Genomic DNA, 14906 nt, shown 5'->3' with positions numbered 1-14906 from the left:
GCAGGGCGCCAAATTCAAAACAACAGAAATCCCATAATTAAAATTCCTCAAAAATACATGTATTGTACACCATTTTAAAGATACACTTGTTGTAAATCCAGACACAGTGTCCGATTTCAAAAAGGCTTTACGACGAAAGCAAACCAAACGATTATGTTAGGTCAGAGCCAAGTCACAGAAAAACACAGCCATTTTTCTAGCCAAAGAGAGGAGTCACAAAAAGCAGAAATATAGATAAAATGAATCACTAACCTTTGATGATCTTCATCAGATGACACTCATAGGACTTCATGTTACACAATACATGTATGTTTTGTTCGGTAAAGTTCATATTTATATCCAAAAATCTGAGTTTACATTGGCGCGTTATGTTCAGTAGTTCCAAAACATCCGATGATTTTGCAGAGAGCCACATCAATTTACAGAAATAGTCATCATAAATTTTTATGAAAATACAAGTGTTATACATGGAATTTTAGATGCACTTCTCCTTAATGCAACCGCTGTGTCAGATTTAGAAAAAACTTTACGGAAAAAGCAAACCATGCAATAATCTGAGTACGGCGCTCAGACGACAAATCAACCCAAAGAGATATCTGCCATGTTGGAGTCAACAGAAGTCAGAAATAGCATTATAAATATTCACTTACCTTTGATGATCTTCATCAGAATGCACTCCCAGGAATCCCAGTTCCACAATACATGTTTGTTTTGTTCAATAATGTCCATCATTTATGTCCAAATTCCTCCTTGTTGTTCGCACGTTCAGTACATAATTAAACTCACGACGCGCGTGCAAGTCCAGAGGAAAGTACGGACGAAAAGTCCAAAAAGTAATTTTACAGTCCGTAGAAACATGTCAAACGAAGTATAGAATCAATCTTTAGGATGTTTTTAACATAAATCTTCAATAATTTTCCAACCGGAGAATTCCTTTGCCTTCAGAAATGCAATGGAACTCAAGCTAACTCTCACATGAACGCGCATGGTCAGCTCGTGGCACTCTGGGAGAGACCTTACTCAATCCCCTCTCATTCGCCCCCACTTCACAGTAGAAGCATCAAAGAGGGTTCTAAAGACTGTTGACATCTAGTGGAAGCCTTAGGAAGTGCAACATGACCCCATTTCCACTGTATCTTGGATAAGCAAAGAGTTGAAAACCTACAAACCTCAGATTTCCCACTTCCTGGTTGGATTTTCTCTCAGGTTTTTGCCTGCCTTATGAGTTCTGTTATACTCACAGACATCCTTCAAACAGTTTTAGAAACTTCAGAGTGTTTTCTATCCGAAGCTACTAATAATATGCATATCCTAGGATCTGGGCCTGAGTATCAGGCAGTTTACTCTGGGCACGCTTTTCATCCGGACGTGAAAATACTGCCCCCTACCCAAGAGAGGTTAACAACCCTCCAGACGAGCTTCAATGCCATACAACTCTCCTTCCGTGGCCTCCAACTGCTCTTAATTACAAGTAAAACTAAATGCATGCTCTTCAACCGCTGCCTGCACCTGCCCGCCTGTCCAGCATTACTACTCTGGACGGTTCTGACTTAGAATATGTGTACAACTACAAATACCTAGGTGTCACGTTCCTGACCTTATTTCCTTTGTTTAGCCTTGTTTAGTTGGTCAGGACGTGAGCTGGGTGGGCATTCTATGTTATGTGTTTATATGTTGGGTTCATTGTATTAGCCTGATATGGTTCTCAATCAGGGGCAGGTGTTTTACGTTTCCTCTGATTGAGAACCATGTTAAGGTAGGCTGTTCTCACTGTTTGTTTGTGGGTGATTGTTGCTGTGTCTGTGTTTGTTCACTACACGGTACTGTTTCGTTTCGTTCGTTCGTTTGTTTGTTCCTGTTCGTGCGTTCATGTTTTATGTGTTCTCAAGTTCAGGTCTGTTAACGTCGTTTATTATTTTGTAGTTTGTTCAAGTGTTTTTTCGTCTTCGTTATTATTATTAAAATTATTATGTATTCAACCCATGCTGCATATTGGTCCGATCCTTGCTCCTCCTCAGACGAGGAGGAAGACGAGCGTTACACTAGGTGTCTGGTTAGACTGTAAACTCTCCTTCCAGACTCACATCAAACATCTCCAATCCAAAGTTAAATCTAGAATTGGCTTCCTATTTCGTAACAAAGCATCCTTCACTTATGCTGCCAAACATACCCTCGTAAAACTGACCATCCTACCGATCCTCGACTATTTACAAAATAGCCTCCAATACATACTCAATAAATTGGATGCAGTCTATCACAGTGCCATCCGTTTTGTCACCAAAGCCCCATATACTACCCACCACTGCGACCTGTACGCTCTCGTTGGCTGGCCCTCACTTCATACTCGTCGCCAAACCCACTGGCTCTACATCTACAAGACCCCGCTAGGTAAAATCCCCCCTTATCTCAGCTCGCTGATCACCATAGCAGCACCCACCTGTAGCACGCGCTCCAGCAGGTATATCTCTCTGGTCACCCCGAAAGCCAATTCCTCCTTTGGCCGCCTCTCCTTCCAGTTCTCTGCTGCCAATGGCTGGAGCGAACTACAAAAATCTCTGAAACTGGAAATACTTATCTCCCTCACTAGCTTTAAGCACCAGCTGTCAGAGCAGCTCACAAATTACTGCACCTGTACATAATTTAGCCCAAACAACTACCTCTTCCCCTACAGTATTTATTTATTTATTTATTTAGCTCCTTTGCACCCCGTTATTTCTATTTCTACTTTGCACATTCTTCCACTGCAAATCTACCATTCGTGTTTTACTTGCTATATTGTATTTACTTCGCCACCATGGCCTTTTTTTGCCTTCACCTCCCTTATCTCACCTCACTCGCTCACATTGTATATAGACTTATTCTTCTACTGCATTATTGACTGTATGTTTGTTTTACTCCATGTGTAACTCTGTGTTGTTGTATGTGTCGAACTGCTTTGCTTTATCTTGGCCAGGTCGCAATTGTAAATGAGAACTTGTTCTCAACTTGCCTACCTGGTTAAATAAAGGTGAAATAAATAAAATAAAAATCCTGCTACTCTGTCCTGGATTCCCCACTCTACTACTCCCTTGGATTCCCCTCCGGACCTGCTTATCCTGTTTCAACCTGTAACGGCAGCCTTCCCTCTCTTCACTAAAAGAGGGGGTGAAACAGGGATCGGACCAACACGCAGCGTAGCCAGTGCTCAACATGTTTAATTAAACAAAAAACAGTGAACACTTACAACGAACAAAAAATAACAAAGTGTGGCAAACCGAAACAGTCCTATCTGGTGCAGAACACAAACACAGAGACAGGAAACAACCACCCACAATCCCCAACACAAAACAAGCCACCTATATATGATTCTCAATCAGGGACAACGATTGACAGCTGTCTCTGATTGAGAACCATATTAGGCTGGACACAGAAACAGACAAACTAGACACACAACATAGAATTCCCACCCAGCTCACGTCCTGACCAACACTAAACAAGCAAAACACATAAGAACTATGGTCAGGACGTAACAGTACCCCCCCCCCTGAGGTGCGGACTCCGAACGCACCCCTAAAACTCAAGGGGAGGGTCTGGGTGGGCATCTGTCCGCGGTGGCGGCTCCGGCGGTGGACGAGGACACCACTCCACCACTGTCTTTGTCCCCCTCCTTAGCGTCCTTTGAGTGGCGACCCTCGCCCCCGACCATGGTCCAGGAACCTTCACCAAGGCCCCTCCTAAATATAGACAACTCAGGACAGAGAGGTAGCTCAGGACAGAGGGGTAGCTCAGGACAGAGAGGTAGCTCAGGACAGAGAGGTAGCTCAGGACAGAGGGGCAGCTCAGGACAGAGGGGCAACTCCGGACTGAAGGACAGCTCCGGACAGAGAGGCAGCTCTGGACTGAATGGTTGCTCCGGACTAGATGCAGCTCCTGACTGGAGGGCAGCTCATGACTGGAAGGCAGCTCATGACTGGAAGGCAGCTCATGACTGGAGGGCAGCTCATGACTGGGGGGCAGCTCATGACTGGAGGGCAGCTCATGACTGGCGGGCAGCTCATGACTGGCGGCCAGCTCATGGCTGGAGGGCAGCTCATGAATGGAGGGCAGCTCATGACTGGAGGGCAGCTCATGACTGGAGGGCAGCTCATGACTGGAGGGCAGCTCATGACTGAAGGGCAGCTCATGACTGGAAGGCAGCTCATGACTGGAAGGCAGCTCATGACTGGAAGGCAGCTCATGACTGAAGGGCAGCTCATGACTGGAGGGCAGCTCATGACTGGCTGGCGGCTCTGGCAGCTCCTGACTGGCTGGCGGTTCTGGCAGCTCCTGACTGGCTGGCGGCTCTGGCAGCTCCTGACTGGCTGGCGGCTCTGGCGGCTCCTGACTGGCTGGCGGCTCTGGCGGCTCCTGACTGGCTGGCGGCTCTGGCGGCTCCTGACTGGCTGGCGGCTCTGGCGGCCCCTGACTGGCTGGCGGCTCTGGCGGCCCCTGACTGGCTGGCGGCTCTGGCGGCCCCTGACTGGCTGGAGGCTCTGGCGGCTCCTGACTGACGGACGGCTCTAGCGGCTCCTGACTGACGAACGGCTCTGACGGCTCGGGACAGACGGGCGGCTCTAATGGCTCGGGACAGACGGATGGCTCAGATGGCGCTGGGCAGACGGATGGCTCAGATGGCGCTGGGCAGACGGATGGCTCAGATGGCGCTGGGCAGACGGATGGCTCAGATGGCGCTGGGCAGACGGATGGCTCAGATGGCGCTGGGCAGACGGATGGCTCAGATGGCGCTGGGCAGACGAATGGCTCAGATGGCGCTGGGCAGACGAGCAGTGCAGACGGCGTTGAGCAGACGAGCAGTGCAGGTGGGGTTGGGCAGACGGCCGACTCTGACCTGCTGAGGCGCACAGTAGGCCTGGTGCGTGGTGCCGGAACTGGTGGCACCGGACTGGAGACACGCACCTCAAGGCTAGTGTGGGGAGCAGGAACAGGGCACACTGGTTTCTCAAAGCGCACTATAGGCCTGGTGCGTGGTGCCGGAACTGGTGGTACCGGACTGAGGGCACGCACCTCAGGGCGAGTGCGGGGAGCAGGAACAGGGCACACTGGTTTCTCAAAGCGCACTATAGGCCTGGTGCGTGGTGCCGGAACTGGTGGTACCGGACTGAGGGCACGCACCTCAGGGCGAGTGCGGGGAGAAGGAACAGTGCGTACAGGGCTCTGGAGACGCACAGGAGGCTTGGTGCGTGGTGCCGGAACTGGTGGTACTGGGCTGGAGACACGCACCACAGGGAGAGTGCGTGGAGGAGGAACAGGGCTCTGGAGACGCACTGGAAGCCTAGTGCGTGGTGTAGGCACTGATGGTACTGGGCTGGGGCGGGAAGGTGGCGCCGGATATACCGGACCGTGCAGGCGTACTGGCTCCCTTGAGCACTGAGCCTGCCCAACCTTACCTGGTTGAATGCTCCCCGTAGCCCGACCAATGTGGGGAGGTGGAATAACCCGCACTGGGCTGTGTAGGCGAACCGGGGACACCATGCGTAAGGCTGGTGCCATGTACACCGGCCCGAGGAGACGTACTGGAGGCCAGATATGTTGAGCCGGCTTCATGGCACTTGGCTCAATGCTCAATTTAGCCCGGCCAGTGCGGGGAGGTGGAATAACCCGCACCGGGCTATGCACACGTACAGGAGACACCGTGCGCTCTTCCGCATAACACGGTGTCTGCCCGTACTCCCGCTCTCCACGGTAAGCATGGGAAGTTGGCGCAGGTCTCCTACCTGACTTCGCCACACTACCCTTTAGCCCCTCCCCAAGAAATTTTGGGGATTTCTTCTCGGGCTTCCTGGCCAGCCGTGTTCCCTCATAACACCGGTTCCCCTTCTCAGCTGCTTTCGCTCTCCTAGCTGCCTCCACCTGTTCCCATGGAAGGCGATCCTTACCAGCCAGGATCTCCTCCCATGTGTAGCAACCCTTTCCGTCCAATACGTCCTCCCAAGTCCATTTCTCCTGGTCCCGCTGCTGCTGCTGCTGCCGTTGCTGCCCGTTGCTACGCTGCTTGGTCCGGGTTTGGTGGGTGGTTCTGTAACGGCAGCCTTCCCTCTCTTCACTAAAAGGGATCGGACCAACACGCAGCGTAGCCAGTGCTCAACATGTTTAATTAAACAAAAAACAGTGAACACTTACAACGAACAAAAAATAACAAAGTGTGGCAAACCGAAACAGTCCTATCTGGTGCAGAACACAAACACAGAGACAGGAAACAACCACCCACAATCCCCAACACAAAACAAGCCACCTATATATGATTCTCAATCAGGGACAACGATTGACAGCTGTCTCTGATTGAGAACCATATTAGGCTGGACACAGAAACAGACAAACTAGACACACAACATAGAATTCCCACCCAGCTCACGTCCTGACCAACACTAAACAAGCAAAACACATAAGAACTATGGTCAGGACGTGACACAACCCCTCTCGCTCCAGCCTCAGCCTCAGCCCCCGCACCTGGTTTCCAGAAACCCGCCCGCGCTTCCCCTGACCTGCACTCCATCTTCCCTGTCTTTCAATAAATACCTTGGTTACTTCATCCCAGTCTCCTCGTCTGAGTCTGTTCTTGGATTCCCCTGTTCCACTCCGCGTAACAGTACGATCTGGCCAAAGAGATGAACACAGCAGACTGCTACTCTCCAACATGACCAAGCCCTGAAGACCCTTCTGGAGCACATCAAGGAGTTTTCACAGAGCCTGTCTGACCTACCGGGCCAACCCTTCGCCCAGAGCTTACAACCAGTTCCAAGTCCTTCTCAAACGCTCCAGGAGCCGTTTGTTTCCGACTCCCGAGAATTACGATGGCAACCTCGGAGCTTGCAGAGCCTTTTTGGTACAATGTTCACTAGTATTTGAGCAACAGCCCTACTCTTATGCTAGCGAACGGGCCAAGATTTCATTTCTGATGGGCTGGCTCCGTGGAGCAGCGCTTTCCTGGGCCACGGCGGTGTGGGAGAGACCCCCCATCTGCTTCTCCTACTCCAGATTCACGGAGTGGATGAAGAAAGTCTTCGACCACCCGGTCTGCGGTAAGGATGCCACTAAATGATTCCTGTCCCTCTGTCAAGGCCCCCATAGTGTTGCTGAGGTGGCATGTGAGTTTCGCACCCTCGCTGCTCAGTGCGGCTGGAATGAGGAGGCCCTTCAGGGATCATTCCGGAACGCGCTCACTGAGATCCTCAAGGACGAGTTGGTGTCCAGGGATGAGCCTGATGGACTTGATGAACTCATCGCTCTCGCTATCCGCATCGACAACCGTCTCCGTGAGCGTCGGAGGGAGAGGGTAGGTAGGGTTGCATGTCCCATAACATCTGCCTCTGTGCCTTGTCCTCCTTCTCCGACTGCATCTCATTCCCAGGCTAGTCCAGATCCTGAACCCATGCAGCTCGGCCGGGCCCTCCTCTTTCCAGAGGAGAAGCAACGACGAATCGGCGCTAGGAGCTGCCTATATTGTGGCAAGGTTTGTCACTTTGTCTCCACTTGTTCACTGTGTCCAGCAAAAGAGGGGGCTCGGCAGTAGTTGGCAGTACTGTTGAGCCAAATCGCCTGCCCATCTTCCCCCAGACCCCTGATTGAAGGCAACCTTGTGTGGCAGAGCCAGGCTTTTCCTCTGTCTGCTCTCATCGATTCGGTCGCAGATGAGAGCTTCCTGGACCGAGGTGTCGTTACCCAGTTGGGCCTGGACACTGTCCCACTCGATTCACCCCTCGATGCCAAAGCTCTCAATGGACAGCTCCTCGCCCGTGTCTGTGAGAGAACCGTCCCTGTCATCCTGCGTCTCTCTGGAAATCATCAGGAAAAGATCAGTTTCCACATAATCGACTGTCCTTACTCTCCCCTGGTTCTTGGCCATCCACGGTTAAAGCTACACAACCCACAGATTGATTGGACCACCGGAAAGGTAACAACTTGGAGTTCATTTTGTCACTCTAATTGTTTACTTTCTGCCCTCCCCCCTGCCTTGTCTGTGCCCCAGTTCATTCCAGAACCTCCGGACCTGTCATCAGTTCCTCCTGAGTATCACGATCTAGCTCCTGTGTTCAGCAAGCACCACGCCCTGTCGCTGCACTCATCGGCCGTACAACTGTGCCATTGACCTCCAACCTGGAGGTCCTCTCCCCAGTAGCCGGTTGTTTAACCTCTCTCGTCCCGAGCAAGAGGCTATGGGGTGATACATCCAGGATTCTCTGTCTGCAGGACTTATCAAGCCATCTTCCTCCCCGGTGGGTGCTGGGTTTTTCTTTGTGAAGAAGAAGGATGGGTCACTGAGGCCGTGCATAGACTTCCGTGGGCTGAATAATATCACTGTTAAGAACAAGTACCCCTTGCCACTCATCAGCTCTGCATTTTCCCCCCTCCATGGTGCCACCGTGTTTACCAAACTCGACCTCCGGAATGCCTACCACCTTGTCCGCATAAGAGAGGGGGACGAGTGGAAGACTGCATTCAACACAACACTTGGTCACTTTGAGTATTTGGTCATGCCTTTAAGTCTTACTAATGCCCCTGCTGTTTTCCAGAACCTAGTCAATGACGTGCTTAGGGCTGTGATTGGACGCTTCGTTTTTGTCTATTCAGATGACATCATCATCTTTTTTCCAAGGATCCTGAGGCTCACCAGCAACACGTTCACCAAGTTCTTCAATGGCTGTTGGAGAATAAGCTATTTGTTGAAGCTGAAAAATGTGAGTTGCATGCTGCCACATTGTCTTTCCTGGGTTATATTATTGCACAGGGACAGTTACGTATGGACCCCGCCAAGGTCATGGCAGTCACAGAGTGGCCCGCGCCCTCCAACCTGAAGCAGCTACAGCGTTTCCTGGGGTTTGCACATTTTTACAGACATTTCATCCGCAACTACAGCCGACTGGCAGCACCTTTCACCACTTTCACCTCCACTCCGTTTCACTGGACTCCTGAGCCAGAGGCAGCTTTCCTGGAAGCGTCACTTCACCTCCGCTCCTTACTCAGCCCGACCCAGAACTCCAGTTCATCGTGGAGGTGGACGCCTCTGACACCGGGGTAGGTGCTGTTCTGTCTCAAGTTCCCCCTCTGATCAGAAGGTCCACCCATGTGCATTCTTTTCCCATAAGCTCTCACCTGCAGAGAGGAATTTTGACATTGGAAACCGGGAACTCCTGGCAGTTAAGCTGGCTCTGGAGGAATGGCGTCACTGGCTGTAGGGCTCTGTAACCCCCTTCATCGTGTGGACTGACCATAAAAACCTGTCCTACATCCAGACCGCCAAACGTCTGAACTCCCGGCAAGCCAGGTGGGCCTTGTTCTTCGGTAGATTCAATTTCACTCTCACTTATTTCCCCTGTTCGAAGAATACCAAGCCTGATGCCCTCTCTCGACATTTCACCACCGACAACACGGGTACCGAGCCAGAAGCCATTGTGCCATCCACCTGCATTGTTGCCGCCGTCACCTGGGAGATCAAGTCCCATATCCGCCAGGCTCAGCAGAACCAGCCTGGCCCGGGTAACGGTCCAAGTAATGCTCTGTTTGTTCCAGATTGTGTTTGCTCTGATGTTCTTCAGTGGGGCCATTCTACCCACCTCACCTGTCACCCTGGTATGAATCGGAGCCTCGCCTTCCTGCGTCAGCGCTTTTGGTGGCCCACCATGGAGGGAGATGTCCGGGAGTTTGTCTCAGCCTGTTTGGTTTGTGCCCGGAACAAAACCTCCACTAAACCCACTTCCGGTCTGCTCCACCCTCTTCCCATACCCTGTCGTCGCTGGTCACACATAGCTCTGGACTTCGTCACTGGGCTTCCCCCATCAAACGGTAACTCCGTCATCCTCACCATTATTGACAGGTTTTCCAAAATGGCTCACTTCATTCCCCTCTCCAAGCTCCCGTCCTCCAGGGAGACTGTGGACCTGTTAGTATCACATGTGTTTTGTCTGCATGTCATCCCCACTGACATCGTTTCCGACAGAGGACCCCAGTTTACCTCCCAGGTATGCAGATTCTTATGTTCAGCTCTTGGTATCAATGTCAGTCTTTCTTCTGGATATCCCCCCCAGACCAACGGCCAGACCGAACGGGCCAACCAAGAGATGGAGACTGCCCTACGCTGCGTGACTTCTGCTAACCCTTCCTCCTGGAGCGCTCAGCTACCCTGGGTTGAATATGCTCACAACACCCTCACCAAAGCCTCATCAAGTATGTCACCCTTCGTGTGGGTGCTCTCGGTTACCAACTCCCCATGTTCCCTGCCCAAGAGGTTGAGATTGCGGTTCCCTCTGTCCAGAACCATCTGCGCCATCATCACCCAAACTGGAGGAAGGCTTTGGCTGCCATTCTTTGTGCCTCCGACAGGACCCAGTCCCAAGCCAACCTTCGCAGGGCCTCAGCTTCAGTCTACATCCCCGGGTCAAAAGGTATGGCTCTCATCAAAGAACCTGCCATTGAATGTGGCATCGAAGAAACTTTCCCCCCGATTCATTGGTCCCTTTGAAATTGACACCTCTCTGCGGTGTGCCTGAAACTCCCACCCAGATCCATCCTACCTTCCATGTATCCCTGATTAAACCTGTCTGCTCCAGTTCCCTGCCTCTTCCTGCAGCAGCTCCTCCACTCCCTCTGCTCATCGCTGACCATCCTGCCTATACCGTCCGACGGCTTCTGGACGTGCGCCGTCGTGGCTGGCAATACCTGGTGGACTGGGAGGGATACGGGCCTGAGGGGCGCTGCTGGGTGCCCTGCCGTCACATTCTGGACCCCTTCCTCTTACGGGATTTCTACACCTCACACCCAGATAAGCCTGGTTGGAGGGGGTGGTACTGTCACATCTGCTCCCGCAATGCCCTCTACCGCTCATCCTGTGTCTCCTTGACCTGCTGCCGCCAGTACTCTCTCCCTCTCTCTCTCTGTGTGTGATTGGGTGGGCGGAGACAGGTGTGCTGGAGTTAGAGCAGATCCCCACCAGCTGCAACCTGTTCCATAATCAAGACCTCTACAAAAACTCAGCGCTGCCACTTCCACGCTGCCAGATTGTAATCTTCTGCTCAGTCAGTCTACGTTTCTAGCCGTTTGTTACTATTCAGATCCTGTTATGCCTGTTCCTCTCTGCTATAGTTCTGCCCGCTCTGACTCTGGTCCCTGTCTCCAGTCCCACGTCTACTCTGTCCTGGATTCCCCACTCTACTACTCCCCTAGATTCCCCTCCGGACCTGCTTACCCTGTCTCAACCCCTCTCGCTCCAGCCTCAGCCTCCGCACCTGGTTTCCAGAAACCCGCCTGAGCTTCCCCTGACCTGCACTCCATTTCCCCCCTGTCAATAAATACCTTGGTTACTTCATCCCAGTCTCCTCGTCTGAGTCTTGGATTCCACTGTTCCACTCCGTGTAACACTATCTAGTTCCAGTACAGACCAAGTGGTGCTTGTTTTGATTGTATTAGGTTAGTGTCATTATTAGCTTGTTTTACCACTTCATTTGTAAGTAGTAAGTATCAGATACAAAAGGGTGGGGGAGGAAGTTTGTAGTTTATGATGTTACCCTGATCTACTGAGTCCGCTAGATGGCATTACAGGACGTGGGTGATAATATAGACTACCACTGTAATCTTAAATGTTTCCCCAAGTTATCTAAGGGCGCAATATTTTCTGATGTATTTTTAAGCTAAGTTTGAGCTCCCACTGAGCTGCTCATGCTGTCTCTGCATTAGACATTGTTTTGCCTCAATATCTAAACTTAGGTTTTCATTTCCAGCCTATATTATGTTTTGTTTGACTGGGTTAAAACAATAGGGTGTCTATTAACAAAACAAAATGATAATCTCCAACCTTTGCAAGAACAATAAACATTCTGTATACACATATTACTTGAACTATTAAACTCGTCTTATTTTTAATGAAAAGTATTTCTCCCATAGAATCTTGTGTAGAATTTGACAAGAGGAATCAGTCAGCTAACTGGACAGTCCCTGTGAATGCAACTTCACCTGCGACAGAGTTCTGGGAGTAAGTGTCATGTACAGTACTTACTGTAATATTCTAAGTGATTCTATTTCTACACTACTCTCTCCACATGGATTCTTATAGCTACTGTACACTACTGTGATTCTTATAATAATTAAGTGTAGTCATGTGCCAATGTTCTCATAATCACTTTTTCTCATGATCAAGTAATTCACAAGTTATTATTATGTGTTTTCCATTTAACCATGTAATCTTTAATTAAATATCTCAACAAAGGTCTGTGTATGCCCGATAGATTTATATGGTTACTATTTCTCTCTTGTTGCCAACTATCATGTCAACACACATCCTTCGAAACTAATTAAACCTAAAAGCACAAAAGTCTCATAGCAGTTTAAAATACTGTCAATATGTTCAAAATAATACTTTATCAGGGCAAATCAATAGGACTCAATCCTTACAGCTGTATTGACTTTGGGAGTTTCTGCAGCTGCTGATTGAAGATGAGTCTTGAAAAGTACAGAAGTTATCATACAGTTAGTTCATTTTTAGGAATTGCACAACTGCAGTTTCTTCACTATTCTGTCTTTTCAATATGATATCTAAAACATCTCAAGATGTCTGTCTGTAAAATAGTGTTAAGGGAAGGCAGTGTGTCCAACCCAACCCTGTTCGTGACGTCTGTTCTCAGGGATTAGTGTTTGGTTCAGACCACTTTGGAGAGATAGTTAGCTCCATATCCAAATGATTTAATTAATCCTTAGAACACTTTATTAATCCATAACAAGACAGAAACTGGTCTAGGCCGGGCCTATACCAACACAATGACAACCTTTTGAAGGGAGCAAATTATACATTAGTCAGGGTTACATTTTTGATATGTAGTATTTTTATTAAGCGTATGTGAACCCAGTGAGATTAAGAATGAAATGTGCCTGCTGTTTCCAGGCGCAGGGTGTTGAGCATCTCCACAGGGATAGAACAGATTGGTAGACTGCGGTGGGAGCTGGCTCTGTGTCTGCTGCTGGCCTGGATACTCTGCTACTTCTGTGTCTGGAAAGGAGTGAAGTCTACTGGGAAGGTACAGTAGGCCAACAGTGCATGGCAAAAGTATTAATCCCCCTTGGCGTTTTTCCTGTTTTGTTGCATTACAACCTTTAATTTAAATAGATTTTAATTTGGATTTCATGTAATGGACATACACAAAATAGTTCAAATTGGTGACGTGAAATGAAAAAAATAACTTGTTTCAAATATATATATATTTTTTTTTAACGTCCAAGTGGTGCGTGCATATGTATTCACTATGTATTCACCCCCTTTGCTATGAAGCCCCTAAATAAGATCTGGTGCAACCAATTACCTTCACATAATTAGTTAAATAAAGTCCACCTGTGTAACGGCAGCCTTCCCTCTCTTCACTAGAAGAGAGAGTGTAGCAGGGATCGGACCAACACGCAGCGTAGCCAGTGCTCAACATGTTTAATTAAACGAAACAGTGAACACTTACAATGATACAAAATAACAAAAAGTGGCAAACCGATACAGTCCTAGCTGGTGCAGACAAAACACAAAGACAGGAAACAACCACCCACAATCCCCAACACAAAACAAGCCACCTATATATGATTCTCAATCAGGGACAACGATTGACAGCTGTCTTTGATTGAGAACCATATTAGGCTGAACACAGAAACAGACGAACTAGACACACAACATAGAATTCCCACCCAGCTCACGTCCTGACCAACACTAAACAAGCAAAACACATAAGAACTATGGTCAGGACGTTACAGTACCCCCCCCCCCCCCCCCCCCCCCCTGAGGTGCGGACTCCGAACGCACCCCTAAAACTCAAGGGGAGGGTCTGGGTGGGCATCTGTCCGCGGTGGCGGCTCCGGCGGTGGACGAGGACACCACTCCACCACTGTCTTTGTCCCCCTCCTTAGCGTCCTTTGAGTGGCGACCCTCGCCCACGACCTTGGCCTAAGAATCCTCCCCAAGGCCCCCACATGATTTAGGAGGTAGCTCAGGACAGAGAGGTAGCTCAGGACAGAGAGGTAGCTCAGGACAGAGAGGTAGCTCAGGACAGAGAGGTAGCTCAGGACAGAGGGGCAGCTCAGGACGAATGGCAGCTCCGGACTGAATGGCAGCTCCGGACTGAATGGCAGCTCCGGACTGAATGGCAGCTCCGGACTGAATGGCAGCTCCGGACTGAGTGGCAGCTCCGGACTGAGTGGCAGCTCCGGACTGAGTGGCAGCTCCGGACTGAGTGGCAGCTCATGACTGAGTGGTAGCTCATGACTGAGTGGCAGCTCATGACTGAGTGGCAGCTCATGACTGAGTGGCAGCTCATGAATGTAGGGCAGCTCACGACTGTAGGGCAGCTCACGACTGTAGGGCAGCTCACGACTGGTAGGCAGCTCATGACTGGAGGGCAGCTCACGACTGGAAGGCAGCTCACGACTGGAAGGCAGCTCATGACTGGAGGGCAGCTCATGACTGTAGGGCAGCTCATGACTGTAGGGCAGCTCATGACTGGAAGGCCGCTCATGACTGGAAGGCAGCTCATGACTGGAGGGCAGCTCATGACTGGAAGGCAGCTCATGACTGGAGTGCAGCTCATGACTGGAAGGCAGCTCATGACTGGAGTGCAGCTCATGACTGGAAGGCAGCTCATGACTGGAGGGCAGCTCATGACTGAGTGGCAGCTCATGACTGAGTGGCAGCTCATGACTGTAGGGCAGCTCATGACTGGAGGGCAGCTCATGACTGGAAGGCAGCTCATGACTGGAGGGCAGCTCATGATTGGAGGGCAGCTCATGACTGGAGGGCAGCTCATGACTGGAGTGCAGCTCATGACTGGAGGGCAGCTCATGACTGGAGGGCAGCTCCTGACTGGCTGGCGGCTCTGGCAGCTCCTGACTGGCTGGCGGCTCTGGCAGCT

General features: G+C 50.3%; 1 protein-coding gene across 2 annotated transcripts in view; it reads left to right on the top strand.

Moving 5' to 3' along the window:
- The window catches only part of LOC120065305 (sodium- and chloride-dependent GABA transporter 2-like), a 51162-nt gene that overhangs the window by 24256 nt on the left and 12000 nt on the right, over positions 1-14906 (top strand). For both annotated transcript variants that reach the window (XM_039016196.1, XM_039016195.1), the window contains 2 exons: positions 11914-12001; positions 12908-13040. In XM_039016196.1, coding sequence (XP_038872124.1) covers positions 11914-12001; positions 12908-13040 — 221 coding nt within the window. The remainder of the gene's footprint in view (positions 1-11913; positions 12002-12907; positions 13041-14906) is intronic.

Source organism: Salvelinus namaycush, chromosome 20 (assembly GCF_016432855.1).
Source record: "Salvelinus namaycush isolate Seneca chromosome 20, SaNama_1.0, whole genome shotgun sequence".
In the NCBI taxonomy this organism is placed as follows: Eukaryota; Metazoa; Chordata; class Actinopteri; order Salmoniformes; family Salmonidae; genus Salvelinus; species Salvelinus namaycush.
The sequence above is the reverse complement of the archived record's forward strand: the minus strand, read 5'-3'. Positions and strand labels throughout refer to the sequence as shown.